General features: G+C 39.5%; 1 protein-coding gene and 1 long non-coding RNA gene across 6 annotated transcripts in view; one reads left to right on the forward strand and one right to left on the reverse strand.

Annotated features, from left to right (window-relative positions):
* Positions 1-6,938: 6,938 nt before the first annotated feature.
* LOC140895111 (uncharacterized) lies at positions 6,939-13,288 on the reverse strand. Of its 3 annotated transcripts, none has more exons than XR_012154106.2 (3): positions 13,239-13,288; positions 8,937-9,019; positions 6,939-7,135 (listed from the first exon to the last, which is right to left on the reverse strand). It is a non-coding gene; the product is annotated as an uncharacterized LOC140895111 (long non-coding RNA). The 3 variants fall into 3 exon arrangements; XR_012154104.1 differs by lacking the exon at positions 13,239-13,288 and adding an exon at positions 11,711-11,849; XR_012154105.1 differs by lacking the exon at positions 13,239-13,288 and adding an exon at positions 10,640-10,839.
* MAP2K1 (mitogen-activated protein kinase kinase 1) overlaps positions 11,860-15,241 on the forward strand; it is a 65,807-nt gene continuing 62,425 nt past the window's right edge. Inside the window, exon 1 of one of the 3 annotated variants that reach the window (XM_073304394.1) lies at positions 11,860-12,308. In XM_073304394.1, coding sequence (XP_073160495.1) covers positions 12,229-12,308 — 80 coding nt within the window. In that variant the 5' untranslated portion in view covers positions 11,860-12,228. The remainder of the gene's footprint in view (positions 12,309-15,241) is intronic. The other 2 variants (XM_073304395.2, XM_078854681.1) reach the window with 2 other exon arrangements.

Raw genomic sequence — 15,241 nt, forward strand, 5'->3', positions numbered from 1 at the left:
GCCAAGAGTCCCAACGGCCTCGCTCGCTCGGGTTGAGGGACTCGGCGCGTGGTGAAGCACCCCGGCTTCTCCCTCAGCTCTGGTCTGCTCGGAGTCTCTAACTCCCTCCAGCAACAATTCTCCGCCTTTTTGAACGAGGCCTCGCCTTCGCATTGTGTTGTTCTTGGAGGCCCCTTATAGTCCTGAGTCAGTAATTTATTATTCATTGCTAATTGATCAATTAATCCAGGAATTAAGGCTGATGGAGCCAAACATACTGAAATAGCGTTGCGACCCGTCACATTAATCATTCATTATTAAATGGCTCCCCCCATACTGACCCTGCCAAGGGCGTCTCTCGTGCGGGCTCGCTGCCCTCCTGCAGCCCGGGGAATGGCCTATTTGCCTGGTCTTAGTTCCCTATAGTTCTGCAGTCTGAAACAAATGATCTTCTGCAATTATTTGTGTGATGTTTGATGTTACATTGGGGGGGAGGGGAGCTCATAACGCAGAAGTGAAGGATGGCTCCAATTTACAGTATTGCCAACCCCAAGTATTCGAAAAATTAAAAGTCAAGCCTGCCAAAAATTAGCTTTGTTCCATAATACATTGTGGGTTCTTTTTATTTTCCTTCTGGGTTTTGAGCCTTTTGGTCAGTCTTGGGTCATGTTTTCACACTTTTTCCATAAGTTGAGGGCTTGGAATCTGCCCCCCCACCCCCAAAAACAAATGATCATATAATGACTAGCTTTCAGGACTTGGGGCTTTAAGGAATGCATAAGTTATTGTGAGAGTTAACAACATTATCAAATATAATAAAATATAATTGAGCTACACCTAAAAAAAATAGGATTGAGATTTTATCATATTGTTTACTATGGGCTGCCTACGTTGCCCATATCACAAATAAAATCACTTTTTAGTAGGTCTCGGAAATGTAAATTGCAAGTGAAAAAATCATTTTCCAGTGTGTCTTTCATATTTCCATACAAATATAATTTATTTTATTCTTAGTATGACAAAACAACTATTGACACTTTTCAATGAAGCAAAATAACATTTTATCTTTCAGTTAAAAACTAATTTTACATCTGATACTGTAAAACTGTTTCATCACGAATTGCAGGAACATAATATATAGGCAAGAATGTATGCAAAATACTAAGCAGATTATTTGTTTAGTAGCTGTTTGAAACTATTAAAGGTCATACATGTTTGTCAGCATTCCTGTTTGCATTTATTTCTCTGCTTTCTAGATATCGTGTCAAAGCTCTTCAGTTTACTGCAGCTCACTAGTTTGAAAAGAAATCTAGCCAGAGAAATATTAATAGTAACATAGCAAGTGTTGCGCTTACCAATCAAAATACATAACCTGCTTTACATAAAAATATGTACATATATCGTAACTAATTCACATTTAATGTTGGTTTCAATAATGACGTGAAAGGAAGCATAATTACTGAAAATAAAAATTTCATAAACCATAGCAACACTGCTCTTTGTACTACAAATTAATAAATAACAATAAAATCACTATTTACACATTAACAGAAAATCTCCACAAAAGAAGGAATCAAATGAATAATTTATATGTGGTGGTGAAATGTGAATACATTGTTGATTCAAAAGTTTTACTGTGTGTGGATCTTTTTCTCGAGGTTTTCTTCAATTATTAATATATTTTTGTCTAAGAATTAATTGGTTTTGGATTACTTTGGCTCTGCTAATTAAGGGGTATATCTTTGATTATGCCAAAGGTGGAAAAATTGTATTTCCAACTGTTGCTGGCACCCAGTGCCAAGAGGCTAAACAACAGCTGAAGTTGGTTCGTTACACGGTGTGCTACACCCAATAATCACAATGGGGTGGAGAAGCAGAAAAGTTTATTTGAAGCTTCAAATAGGTACAGGGAGATTTGAATCTCAAATGCTGTACACAGAGCAGGAAGTTACACAGGCTTTTATACATCCTTTTTCCCAGCATACTTATCCAATAGCAAGCTGCCCCAAGTATCCATATAGCCAGCCAATCCAGTTCCCAGCTAGTTCCCTGGTTCTCTGTATCATTTATTAAACTATACATAAAGCTGCTTTATTCAGCATTGTTCTTCCATATCTGCCCTGTGTTGCCTTGCTTAGTTTCAGGCAGTCTGACTCTGCAACATATTGTTGCAGATTCTCAGCATAACTGCTGTGTGTGCCTCCAGGCGGGGGGGCCAAGGACACTTGGGCCTAGTATGCAGAGCTGCTGCGAGTGCCTCCAGGCTGGGGGCGGGGGGCAAGGACACCTGGGCCTAGTGCGAGGGGGCTTCATTGACACTCGTGGTCTTCCATCCCCTCGAGTTACCTAGTGGCCATGCCCCAGTGTCCCCAACACAACCATTTGCTTTTAAGTAGTGTGAAGATATCTCGATTTATTCAAAGCCTTGTCTACACTAGAAAACATTTATAACAATTTCTCGTAGTTCCTAATACTGATACAGCTGTATTGAGGTTAGCAACACTAGGATCCGTAACACAGACAGCTTCTTGGTACTGGCCGCTGTTTTCAGTAGCATATTAATAGTGTTCCCTGTTTTCAGTTTTTACCGATTTCTACCAATAAATTAACAGGTTTTTTATTAAAGGAGTTCAATTTTTACTGATTTACACCTGTTTATCAATCCACTCAGTATTTTTTTGGGGTACTTATTTTTGTTAAACACTAATGCTTTACATTCCTGCATCTCCGAAATTGAAGCAGTTTCACAGAAAAACAGAACACATATAGGGTGGTAGTTGGAAAAGTCAAACAATGTTAATATCGCGCTATGGTTAGCTCAGAAGGAGATGCTGCTCACCTATTTCTTTGCGTCCATTTAGTGCAGCGTTTAGTGCAGCGTTAATTGCAATTGTGCACATCTGTGACATTTACTCTCTGTTCTTACAGGAAGAATTAAATAGTCAGCAGTGTTGACATCTAGATTATCATCTATCTTCACACCGTAGAGATGAATAAGGTAGTTTGCAACAATCAGAGCAAAAACAATTTCTACAGTGCTTAGTTCATTGCTTTTGTTATAAACATGAAGTAGAAACTATCAAAAGATTAAAGCAAAGTCTCATACAGAATGTCTGTGTAACAAGTACGCTGCTTTGTTAGAGTAGAATCTTTATACAACTTTACATAAATCATTTTTAATTTACTTCATTAAATAGAAAGTGTATGGCAAGTGATATGGATTGTTTTTCCTGGGAAATGAATAACTAGCCACATGTTGATAAGTTAAAAAAAAAAAAAAATCAGGACTTGCGTGTATTAGTGAAAGGTCTTTTGCTTTTTAGTTGTAAATGAGTTATAGGTGCTACTTGCTGGCTCCAATATTGAACAGTTGTATTTTGTCTGAAAAAGTGGAGAAAATTAGCAGTGTAGTTTCTATTTCTGAAATTTTCCTTTCCAGTTTTGTTCTCCAGAGCAAACGTGACAAAAACAGCCAAGTTTAATGTATGGCATAAAAATGTAAAAAAATAGGAGGTTTACATTTAAATTATTTATAAGTTTGTTATTCCAAATTCTACTCTGCATTAATTTAACAACATAAATTATTATGCCTTCAAGTTCGTTTTTTCTGGTGAAGAATATTGATTTTGTCCATACTATTATTTTTTTCTGAAATTGATCCTTTCACCACTAAATAGACTATATACCAGTCAGTCCTACATAAAGCTGTGCAGGTGTCTGAGCAGTAATATTCACAGTTTTATGTATGCAGTCTAGTTTTAGAAATTGAGCTCTTATTCTATATAGGTAACTGTGCATGGGGTGGGTGGAGATGATACTGGCAATGCTAATGCTGCTTTTTGTGCATTACATAGTGGCTCTCAAATACTCAGGCCTTATCTTTACTAGAAAAAAAAAGGTGTTTTTTACCACATTAGTTAACTTGGTAAAATCCCAGTGTAGATGAAGCAGTTGTTTTCACAAATATTAGCAAGTGAAGTAAACCCAGATTCCTTGCTAGCATTTACTTGGACCTGCTCACGCATGTAAAACTATAAATTGCTATTTCCACACTGGGATTATACCAAGCGTTAGTTACCACATTAGTAACTTTGTTTACCTTGGTTATTAAAACAGGTAGCAGGGACACCTGCCAGCTCACTATTTTGGAGGCATAGTCCTTACTTTCATTAATGTCCATTTTCTGTACATGCCCTATTTATATATTTTTTAAAATATTGGCAAACACGCCCATTTCTACTTTGGCTTTTTTAAAGTGTTCTCATATACTTCTATCATAAACATTTTTTTCAAACAATCATTTTTCCTACATGTTAAAGGTTTATTTTTAAAAACAGACACGCATCTATTAAAAAGATACAAAAAAAGTATATAATTGTAGTTTATGTTTTAAGAAAAAAATGCATTTTAAAATCTGTTGGAGTTTTTTCAGAAAGGGTTAGCAGATTTGGGGCCAATTCTGCTCAGTTACACGGATTTAAATCGATTAATTTTAGTCTAACTGGTCTGAGAGTCACTCTGTGATGCCAGATTCTGCTTTCAACACATTGCTGTAAATCTGGAGCAACTCTTCTGAAGATAGATTAGTGTAATTCAGAGTGGAATCTAGTCTATTCTATATCCGATTTAAAGTTTCAGTGACTTTTAGCACTAGCCAGAACAGACTGGTTTTACTAAATATTTTTGCGGATAATTTGACTATTGATATCTTGGTAAATTAGAGACCAGTTCTTCAAACCTTTACTCCCCTGAGCATTTTTATGCTAGTAATTTCACAGAAATTTGGGATTATGTATCTGAGTGAAGATTTACAGGATTGCATCCTCATTTATTGCATTTTTTAATGTCATCAACAAGAGTTAATAAATTGTTCTTGTTCCTGTAATCAGATCTATGCAGAGTCCTATTGCCTTAAATGAGATTCTGTGCAAAAATAATGGTCAGCCTATGCAGATCAGATTGCAGAATCTGGGCCATTGTTTTTAATACCTTGATATCTATACGCCATAATATTATTTTATTTGTATAGTCAGTCAATTCAGAATATATTTATTTTCTCATTTTAACACAAAATGGCATATTATAGGCCTTAAAAGATAATGGATTAATAAAACACATTTTCCTATTGTTTTACAATAGTTCAGATTTGTGTTTGCAGTATAAGTATATATTTCACCACAGGAGGGAGCAGTCTCTTAATCAGATATTATCAGTTACTTGGGGCTGGGGAGAAGCTATATGTTTGATGATCAGACCTGTGAAAATGATAAAATAATTTTACCTTTTGTAGTTTAAAAAGGGTAGGTATCTAGGAGTGATATAATACATTATTTTGTTATATAAAAACAAACAGTATTGAAGGGAAAGAGTAATTCAAACACTAGGAGAAATTCTGCAGCTGACAGGAAAAAATATTTCCTCAATGCACAATTTTTTCTTTTAACTCACCTTAATAAGCCAGGTGATTCTAGAGAAGAAGACAGAAAAGAACTCCAGTGGAGAAAAAAAGCAGTAGACTTTTAAAATCCCATTGGCAAATTTGTGGGACCGTTATTAGTGCAGGCAGTCACGACAATTGCATATGCAATAGCAGTATTTTGTGTATGAAATCAACCAGTTAGATATCTAAGTGTTCTGAAATTATCATAATTGACATCAGTGGTTAATTGCACATGTAATTGGATGGGCACAGTTAAAAAGATCTGGATAATTTTAAAGTCATTTTTGGCGCTTGGTGAACAAATAAGAGTTTTTTTGTATTCATTGCATATTGAAGATGAATTAAAAGATTTAGACAAAATAAGCGTGTTAAAACAATATATTTTTATAAGCAAATTTAAAGTGGAATAAATGGCTGCTGTAAAGATAAGCTCTGGAGGATAAGAAAAATGGTTTGGAAAATAAAATGATGGCTCATGTATTATCAGAAGAAAAGGACACCCTGAAATGGAGGCGTTCCTAGCAACTAAGAGTTGTTTTCTGGTTATATGAAAAAATAGCTTTTCTTTTGTTATGAAACCTAACAGCCACAGTGAGAAATGGCTACGTCAATTTCTTGTGACAAATAAATCCACTTCTAGTCTAGAGAGAATTCTGTCAAGTGGGTTATCAATGGTAAGCATGTCCCATTCATGTTGATGAGTAGTACATCTAGATCAAGAAGGGCCTGCAAGTCAGGACACTTGTCTTGAATTCTATTCTTCGCTAGAGCAAGTTATTTCACCTTTTGTGCCTTTGTTTCACTATGTGTAAAAGAGGGACCTGCTTCACCCAGGCCTTGTCTTTACTAAGAAAGTAAGAAAAAAGTAAGTTTTTAACATGTTAGTTAACATGTAAAATCCTAGTGTAGCCAGGACAAGTTGTAATTTTAACATTTTAGTTGTATAGTGGGGGTGCTGAAGGCCATTGAACAAAACTGTAAACCCTGTATATGATGGAAACCACTTTAAACCAGGGGGTGCTACCACACGCCCAGCACCCCTGAATGGTGTCTACAGCCATGTTCACATTAAGTATCAATGGCAGGGGTGCCAATTGGGGGCAGGGGTGCCTAGGGAGGCAAAAGGGTCACTTTGCCCAAGGCCCCTCATTTGAGAGGGCCAAATCAAAGGGCATTGCCACCTGTCATGTGGGGTTGCAGCACCCACTCATTTTTGACTGGCGGCCCCTCTGTCAAGGGTCTGCTGGGCCAAACCTGAGTGGTGCTGTGACCTCACCTCCCAGGTCGCAACGATGTGTTAATAACAGCAATCTTTGTATCTGGTCTTCATGCCTATTTTAATATTTATAATGAGTTATTTTCTAATTGTATTCTTAAAGTTTAATTTTTATTTCAAGTATTTATGGGGAGAAATACTTAGCAACCATTAATACACAAATTCAGCTAATGTTTTAATTATAAATACAATAGTTTCAATATAAAGTATACAGAGTAATGATTTTATATCGGGAGTAAAATAAATTGTGCTTCATTGAACACTGATTTAATAGTGTAGGATGATATGCAGAGACAGTATTTATGGTAGACATTTCCTAATTTAATTGCTACTAATATCCTCATAATTCCATTTCACAGTACTTCTGAGAAATTATAAACAAAAGGTTACATGCCAATAGCAGATTAATTTACTGGATGTTGACAGTTCCTTCTGTAATCCTGTTTTAAATACAAAGCACAAATTAAATTGGTCTCATTTAGTTATGTTACAGTGACATTCTTCTGCTTAATTTATTAAGTATTAGCTTAATTGTCGTACCATTAACCTACAGAATGTTCTGGTGACATGGGACCCTAAGATTCACCCTTATGAATTATAAACCATTTGGAACAGCTTAAACATAAAACAAAACTGGCCAACAAATTATTAGAATGCAGCAGAGAGGAAAAAGAAGAGCTGGATTGTGTGGGTTTCCTGTTGTCTTTCTGGAAGCATTGACACTGCAAAGTAGATTGCTACAAGGAAAGTCTAAATGCTAAGATGCTTTTAAAAATACATATAACATTGCTCTTTCACAGAGTATAGCACATTCAATGAACTACTCTATCATGTCATCCAACGCTCATAACTCTGTAATAGTCACAACATTCATATTGTTTTGATCCATTTTCCTGACTTCCGATGGGAATCATGTCCTCCTCTGATCTCACCCTCTATGTCACTAGACATAGCCCATTCTCCTTTCGAGAGAAACACGTTTCTGTATATTTTGCTCATTACTCTTGTCTTGTAATCCCCTTTCAATTTATAGTTTTAACCAGTGGCACCCTTTAAGATTGGGGAGTGGGGGGGAGAACTTCAACCATGATTCCATTCCAGGGGATACTTTGGCACCTGAAAACTCTAGTTTTTTTGCAGGTAATAACTTAGAAATTAGCTAACAGGAACACTGTTCCTAATTCCTATTTGGTAAAATCCAGGCATTCACAAAGGAATCAGCATTTCTGTGTCACAGCCTATGAACCTAACCCAAAGCCCATTGTTGGCAAAGGAAAGACTCCAATAGACAAGTGAGACTAAATGGCACAATAAATGGCCACACTGGGGTACCGCCATTCACTACAAAATTAGGGAGTTAGGGAAAAATGGAAAGTTTTAAGTGAAATTGAAACAATATTTGTGGTGGTGGCAGCTCATACTTGGTTCTTCACATCAGGGAAAGATTACAAGTTTTCTATTCTTCAGCACTGCTCTTGCAGCCTGGCTGTGCTTTACTTTCTGCATTTATCTAAGATACATAGCCTTTTAAAAAAGGTTTTGGAACCTTTTGTTGTCTATGGTTTTAAAACGGAAAAGTTTTGTTTTTTTTAAATAAGTTATAGATACTGGAACTAGGGGTACTGGGGCTGCAGCACCCCCTGGTTTGAAGTGGTTTCCATCATATACAGGGCCAGCACAATGGCTACATGATATCTAGATTATTCTTGGCCATAATATTTTTGGAGATCTTTCTAATTCATCATGAAAGAAAATTTCAGGTTATGTGTTGTAACTTGATCTTTCTCCACTAACATAAATGAGCTGATGCTAAACTACAGGGGTTAAGATGAACATTTTAAAGTTTGTCAAGTGGGAAAGTAGCATTAGAGGGAAAGTATGTGCATTAATTAACAGATGAAGGGGGGGGATGAAATTAATGATGACTCAAAAGTAGATGAGGTATCAAATTTAAAAAAAAATCTCTTAAAAAGTCACTGTCTAATTAAAATGATGGATGTTAGCACCATGGATCTATACAAAATTTTGGCAGCCAAATCTTACAAATTGTTCAGATTGACTTGGGTTTATGTGCACTGAAGGGTTTATACAAATAGTTATGATAAATACAAAGGATTCAGTTGGAAGGATTTGAGAGAGTAAACATCATGTCAATGAAATTCATGAGTGGTACTCAAGTTTGTGAGACTGCCATCCTCAGAAATATTAAAGAAAAAGTAAACAGGAGCTAAGATTACTTACCAGCTGGAAGAGAAGGACATACAGCACAGCAGACACACAGCTATAAGATGGCTGTGTAAGGGCAGGACAGCAGTTGCTTGTATCTGCATAAAAAGATCCATTTTCAGAGCAGTAGCCGTGTTAGCCTGTATCAGCAAAAATAACTAAGAGTCCTTGTAGCCCCTTAGAGACTAACAAATTTATTTGGGCATAAGCTTTTGTGGGTTAGAACCCACTTCATCAGATGCATGGAGTGAAAATACAGGAGCAGGTATAAATACATGAAAGGATGGGGGTTGCTTTAGCAAGTGTGAGGTCAGTCTAACGAGATAAATCAATTAGCAACAGGATACCAAGGGAGAAAAAATAACTTTTGAAGTGGTAAGAGAGTGGCCCATTACAGACAGTTGACAAGAAGGTGTGAGTAACAGTAGGGAGAAAGGTCCTAGAAAAGTGCAATCCTGAAGAAATTTGGTAAGATCAAGGCATTCACAGAGGAATCAGCATTTGTGTGTAACAGGTTGTAGAGCCCTATCCGGCAACCTGACCTAAAGTTCATTGTAGCTAAAGGAAACACTCCCACAGACAAGTGGGACTAAATGGCCATACTGGGGTACTGCCCTTCCCCCAAAAATTGGAGAATTGGAAAAAATGGGAAAGCATTAAGGGTAATTTAAGCACTATTTGTGGTGTCAGAGTAGCAGCCGTGTTAGTCTGTATTCGCAAAAAGAAAAGGAGGACTTGTGGCACCTTAGAGACTAACCAATTTATTAGAGCATAAGCTTTCGTGAGCTACAGCTCACTTCCTCAGATGCATATCGTGGAAACTGCAGCAGGCTTTATATATACACAGAGAATATGAAACAATACCTATTCCCACCCCACTGTCCTGCTGGTAATAGCTTATCTAAAGTGATTTCCAGCACAAATCCAGGTTTTCTCACCCTCCACCCCCCCACACAAATTCACTCTCCTGCTGGTGATAGCCCATCTAAAGTGACAACTCTTTACACAATGTGCATGACAATCAAGCTGGGCTATTTCCTGCATAAATCCAGGTTCTCACATCCCCCCACCCCCATACACACACAAACTCACTCTCCTGCTGGTAATAGCTCATCCAAACTGACCACTCTTCAAGTTAAAATCCAAGTTAAACCAGAACATCTGGGGGGGGGGGGTAGGAAAAAACAAGAGGAAACAGGCTACCTTGCATAATGACTTAGCCACTCCAAGTCTCTATTTAAGCCTAAATTAATAGTATCCAATTTGCAAATGAATTCCAATTCAGCAGTTTCTCGCTGGAGTCTGGATTTGAAGTTTTTTTGTTTTAAGATAGCGACCTTCATGTCTGTGATCGCGTGACCAGAGAGATTGAAGTGTTCTCCGACTGGTTTATGAATGTTACAATTCTTGACATCTGATTTGTGTCCATTTATTCTTTTACGTAGAGACTGTCCAGTTTGACCAATGTACATGGCAGAGGGGCATTGCTGGCACATGATGGCATATATCATACCTCATATTGGTTTCTTGACAGCAGGGAAAGATCGCAGGTGGTCATTCTTCAGCACTGCTGTTGCAGCCTGAAATTTGGGCTGGCTGTGGGGATAATTATCCCCTGAATGTGTGTGGGGCAGCAGCCCCCTCCTCCCCTGCTTGAGTAGCCCTGTGTCTACTGATGTCACAAGGGGCTTGCTCCTGCCTTTGTAACATGTCCTCACCTGAAGGTAAGGGGCAGTTGAGTCTAGGCAGATCATGATGAAATTTGCAGCAGGCATCTTCTGACCTAAGCACAGAGGTTCCTTCTCCTGACCACTTCCTGAGCATGTTTGTTTCAATGAAAAGATGAATTTGAAAAAAGTGCTGCGGAAGCCCCCAGCCCTGCTATTGGCTCTGCCAGATACACCTCTGCATTCCTATTGGCTGAGCGAAGACTTGCCAGCCCAGGGAGGGGAGGGGGTCCTCATTGGAATCCTGGGAGGTAAGTGGGCCCCTCCCCCAGCCTTGCGGGGGGCAACCACTGGGGGAGGGGACTTGGGCGGGGGGGACAACTAATGAATAACAGGGTTAGGAGTGAAGGTCACACGTTCAAAACTAGGGATCCATCGAACAGAGAACGCTGGACAGGGGCTGGGGGACAAGAGTGAGACTTTTAAGCAGAGACTTGGCTCTGGCGGGGGGGGGGGGGCACTCAGCAAAGCTTCCCCTACTGGGTGGGGAGGGGGAAGAGGAGTAAGTGAGGCCAGCAACCTGACTGCTGTCTCCTTTGCGTTTTGCTTTTGCTGCTGTAGTTCTTGCCAGTCAGGAGGTGATTTCAACCCAGCTCCTGATTTCATGACAGCCAGGCGCCAAGCAGGAGTTGGCACTGGCTGAGCCTTTTGTTCTGCTGGATGAGTGTGCCTTGCTGCTCTCACTCCCGACTGGGGAGGAGTAAGCAACTTGCCTGCGCTGCCTCTTGTCCTGGCTGGGGCGGGGGCAGCCCCCACCCTCCTTAAACGGCGCCAGTGGTTAACAAGGGGGGGTGTGTGGGTGTGATCTGAAGAATAACCGAGTGATTCCAATCACTTAAGTTCTTGCAGACTAGGAGCTGTGTCCGAGAGGTTCCGCGCCCATGCGAAACGGGTGAGAAGCGGTGCTGCACTGGATGCAGTAGTGAGAATGAAGGGAGAGAAACCCTGAGCTCTGGGGAGTAGCCGTAGGAGGATGGGATCCGGAGTCGAGGGGCGCCCTCGATCCCCAGGCCAACATTTTCCTGCATCGTCCCGCCCTGGTTTTCAAAGGAAAAAGAGTACCTTGCTCTCCACAGCTACGCAGGCGCCAGGCTCACGCACCTTCCCCCATACACTTGAAGGAAAACTAAGGGCAAAGGGCAGGGGCTTCCATTGAGCTTCACTTCCCAGTGCCCATGTGCAGCTGCGCCACACTTGCGCACTGGGGGCGCCCGAGAAGTTTGCACATGCACAGTAGCGGAGGGGGACACATTTTGAGAGCGGGCAGTGTTTGCTACCACGGTGCGGCTCGGGGAACTCCTCACTGCTCAGTCGGGGAGTGGCCCCTGGCGCTGGTAGATCTGGAGCTGCTAGGAGAGTTCCTTAACTCTGCTTAGCTAGGGAGAGCCCGCTGGCTGGTGGGAGCGGGAGCTGCTGGAGGAGCCCGTCCCTGGGAGCTGGAGAGATAGCCCTGTAGCCCGGCTGGAGCGGGAACTGCCGGAGGAGCCCCTCACTCTGCCTAGCGGGAGGGAGCCCCCTGGAGCTGGCCGGAGCAGGAAGGGGGATTTTCGGAAGTTTAAGCTCCATTATTCCTATTTAAAATGCCTAAAAAGAAGCCCATGCCCATTCAGTTGAACCCGGCTCCAGATAGCTCCACCATCAATGGGACCAGCACTGCAGAGTGAGTACCGCCTCTCTGGGGTTTGGGTGTTACTAGAGGGAGGAGAGGGATGATGAAGTTAAAACACACTATTTGCTCTACTGCTGTGTCTATGGGGATTGCTCCTAAATCTCTGAGTCTGGGGATAACGAGAAACGTTATTCCTGCACACTCTTTAGGACTCCAGCAATGCAAAATGAGAGGATGTTATTTTGCAGGAACTCCTCAATCTCTGTTTTAAAAAAATGCACACAGGAAGTGTTAAAGGGTATTATCAACATGATTTTTTTTTTAAAACCCTACCATTAAAAAAAACACAGGTTCTGTTGGAGCAGCCTTTTATCATGGCCTAATTAAAAAAAATTGAGGTTTTTTGTTCCCTTGCTGATGTGTTCTTTCCGAAAAGACAGTGTATTTGGCGACACAAAATGTCAGAGATACATAAAGTAAACAATGTGGAAAAAATTGAGAATATATCTTCAGTTACAGTTTGTAATTCTAGTAGATACAAAATTTTCAGATGGAAATGTAAATGTGATTTCCAGTTAATAGTATCGTTTTAATGTCTATACTACAGAATAAGTACTTAGCAAATGTCAACTAAATTTTCCTTTTCTAATAGGAAAATTTTATATATGTAGAAAAAGTAAGTTGCACTGGAAATCAAAGCATCATTTCTCTACTTTTATTCTATAATAGACTGCAGTCCATTTTAGTAAATCTGTCTTTCAGTCACCTCCGCTGTCGCATTTGGTTAAAAATAATAATATTGTGGAAACTAGATACTACACCTGAGCTTTCCTGGGTATAATGAAAACATTGAAAAAAAAATTCAGGAGGGAAATAGCTATGCATGGTGGAAAGGGAGGTCTGACTAACTGATTTTGATTCTTCATTTAACAACAACAAAGATTGCAATCCTTAAACCGTTACACTTTAATTATGGGTTACCTGTGAATTTATGGGTAAGGAAACCTGCTTGCTTCAGAAGCCTGTATGTAAACTATCTGTAGTGTAAAAGAATGAAGTATTACAAAAAGTTTGTTAAAGACAACATGTTTGCACTCATCACTTCATTCTTAGCCTGAGGTTATGAGAGAGATAAATAGAGGTTTGAAATACCTACATTCCCTGGACTCACAGGTTGCTGTCCCAGAAAGATTATTTTGGCCCCTCTGCTTTCTTAGGCAGATAAAATGAAGTTTGTGGGTGGGTTTTTCAGAGGACACCTGAAATGGAGGTCCTGTTAGTCATGTGGGGCTGACACCTGCAATTGGTGACAGGTTTTCAGATGAGCTCAACTTTCATTGTTATCTATATAATACTCCAATTTTCAAAACTATGTAGCACCCAGGAGCTCCCATTGTTTTCCCAGATTTTAAGAAGCACTCAGTATGCATTGTGCTGATCTTTTAAAAAAAATCTAACCAACTACTTTGGTGCCTAAATGGGAACTGACTTCTTCTGAAAATCTGTTTTGGACAGCAGGTGTAGAGCTCTTCTGAGAATTCTGGCCTAGATGTCACATGGGGTTTGTTCTGGATTGCTTGGTAAAGATTAATATAATGATATTTTTATAATATTTCCTATTCAAGGACCTTCATGGTGGTTAAAAACATAATTTGATTTAACATTACACATCTGTGAGAGATGGATATCGTTATCCCCATTTTACAGAGGAGAAGCTGAGGCACAAGTAAATTTTTTTTTATTTTGATACCTAAAATTAAAAAGCATCTATCAATTGCATCTCTCCAATGTTCCAACTTTCAAGCAATGTTACTCCTTTTATTGGAAATTTCCATACAACATTGCATTCAAATTTGGAGTCCCTTCACTTCTCTTGTTGCAAGTTAATTACATCAAAAATAGAGTCATGAAACTAAGGTTATATAGAAAATGTTTTTTACACTGAAGATATGGATCTCACCGCATTTTCAGTTTCTTGTAGTAATAATTATGTGTTTTTCCCCCTCATTTTGGATCTTTGTTATATGTTGCATCTCATATTTAAACCTTGGGAGGTTTAAGAGGTATGGTAGGTGCTTTTGATGACACAATTAACATAAAGAGCAAATCCAGCAACCTGCCCATGCTTACCCAGAAAGAATTAACCAATCAGAAACACTCAATCTTCCCAACAAATGCTAACCCTCATTGTGATACTTCCTGTGTGACTTTTGATGCATGAAGTAGAGCTGGGAATGAATCCCAAATCTTACTCCATTTCTATGACTTATGAGACCATATTATACTTTCTTTTGCCTTCTACCCCTTCCTTTCCAAGTTCTGCCATGTCATGATTGGTTAATGCCTGCTTTCTACTGCAGCAGAGGTGCCTGAATTTCAGTAGTGTTGTATGCATATCACTTGGAAAGTTTTGGGGATTCTATGGGAAGAAAGGTGTTATGTATTTGTAAGGGTATTAGCCTTTTTGACAGTTCATTTGCTAGTTTTATGCAGTCCTGGCCTATTCAGTCTGGTCATTTTGAGCCCCAAGTTGTTACTCCTTTGTTGGCCTCGTACATATACTTGCCAATCCAGTGCAATTGTCCTGGTTGTTCCTGTATTCTTTCTCTCACCTGTTCTGTTGTATAGTGAAGTTTTTAAAATTTATCTTGCAAAGCCTGATTCTCATTTACACTAATGCTCCTTTATAATACCAGTGGTATAAAAGTGGCTTTAGTGTACTTTAAGAGTATGTACACTGAACATTTAGCCCCTGAATTCCTGGGGCTGTAGCCTACAACCAATGCTTCATTTCCCATTAATCATTCACCCAGTCTATTTCAGATTCATCTGGGGCTCCCCAGTGCACTTGTCAGCCTGTCAAATACTAGACTAACACAGCTACCACTCTGAAACCTATGAAAACTTGGTGCAGGATTGCAGGTCCTCTGTCAAACTGTTCACTTTTATTTTTAACACTACTCCGAAGAACAGTCTCATAGGAG

The sequence above is a fragment of the Lepidochelys kempii genome, chromosome 10 (assembly GCF_965140285.1).
Source record: "Lepidochelys kempii isolate rLepKem1 chromosome 10, rLepKem1.hap1, whole genome shotgun sequence".
In the NCBI taxonomy this organism is placed as follows: Eukaryota; Metazoa; Chordata; order Testudines; family Cheloniidae; genus Lepidochelys; species Lepidochelys kempii.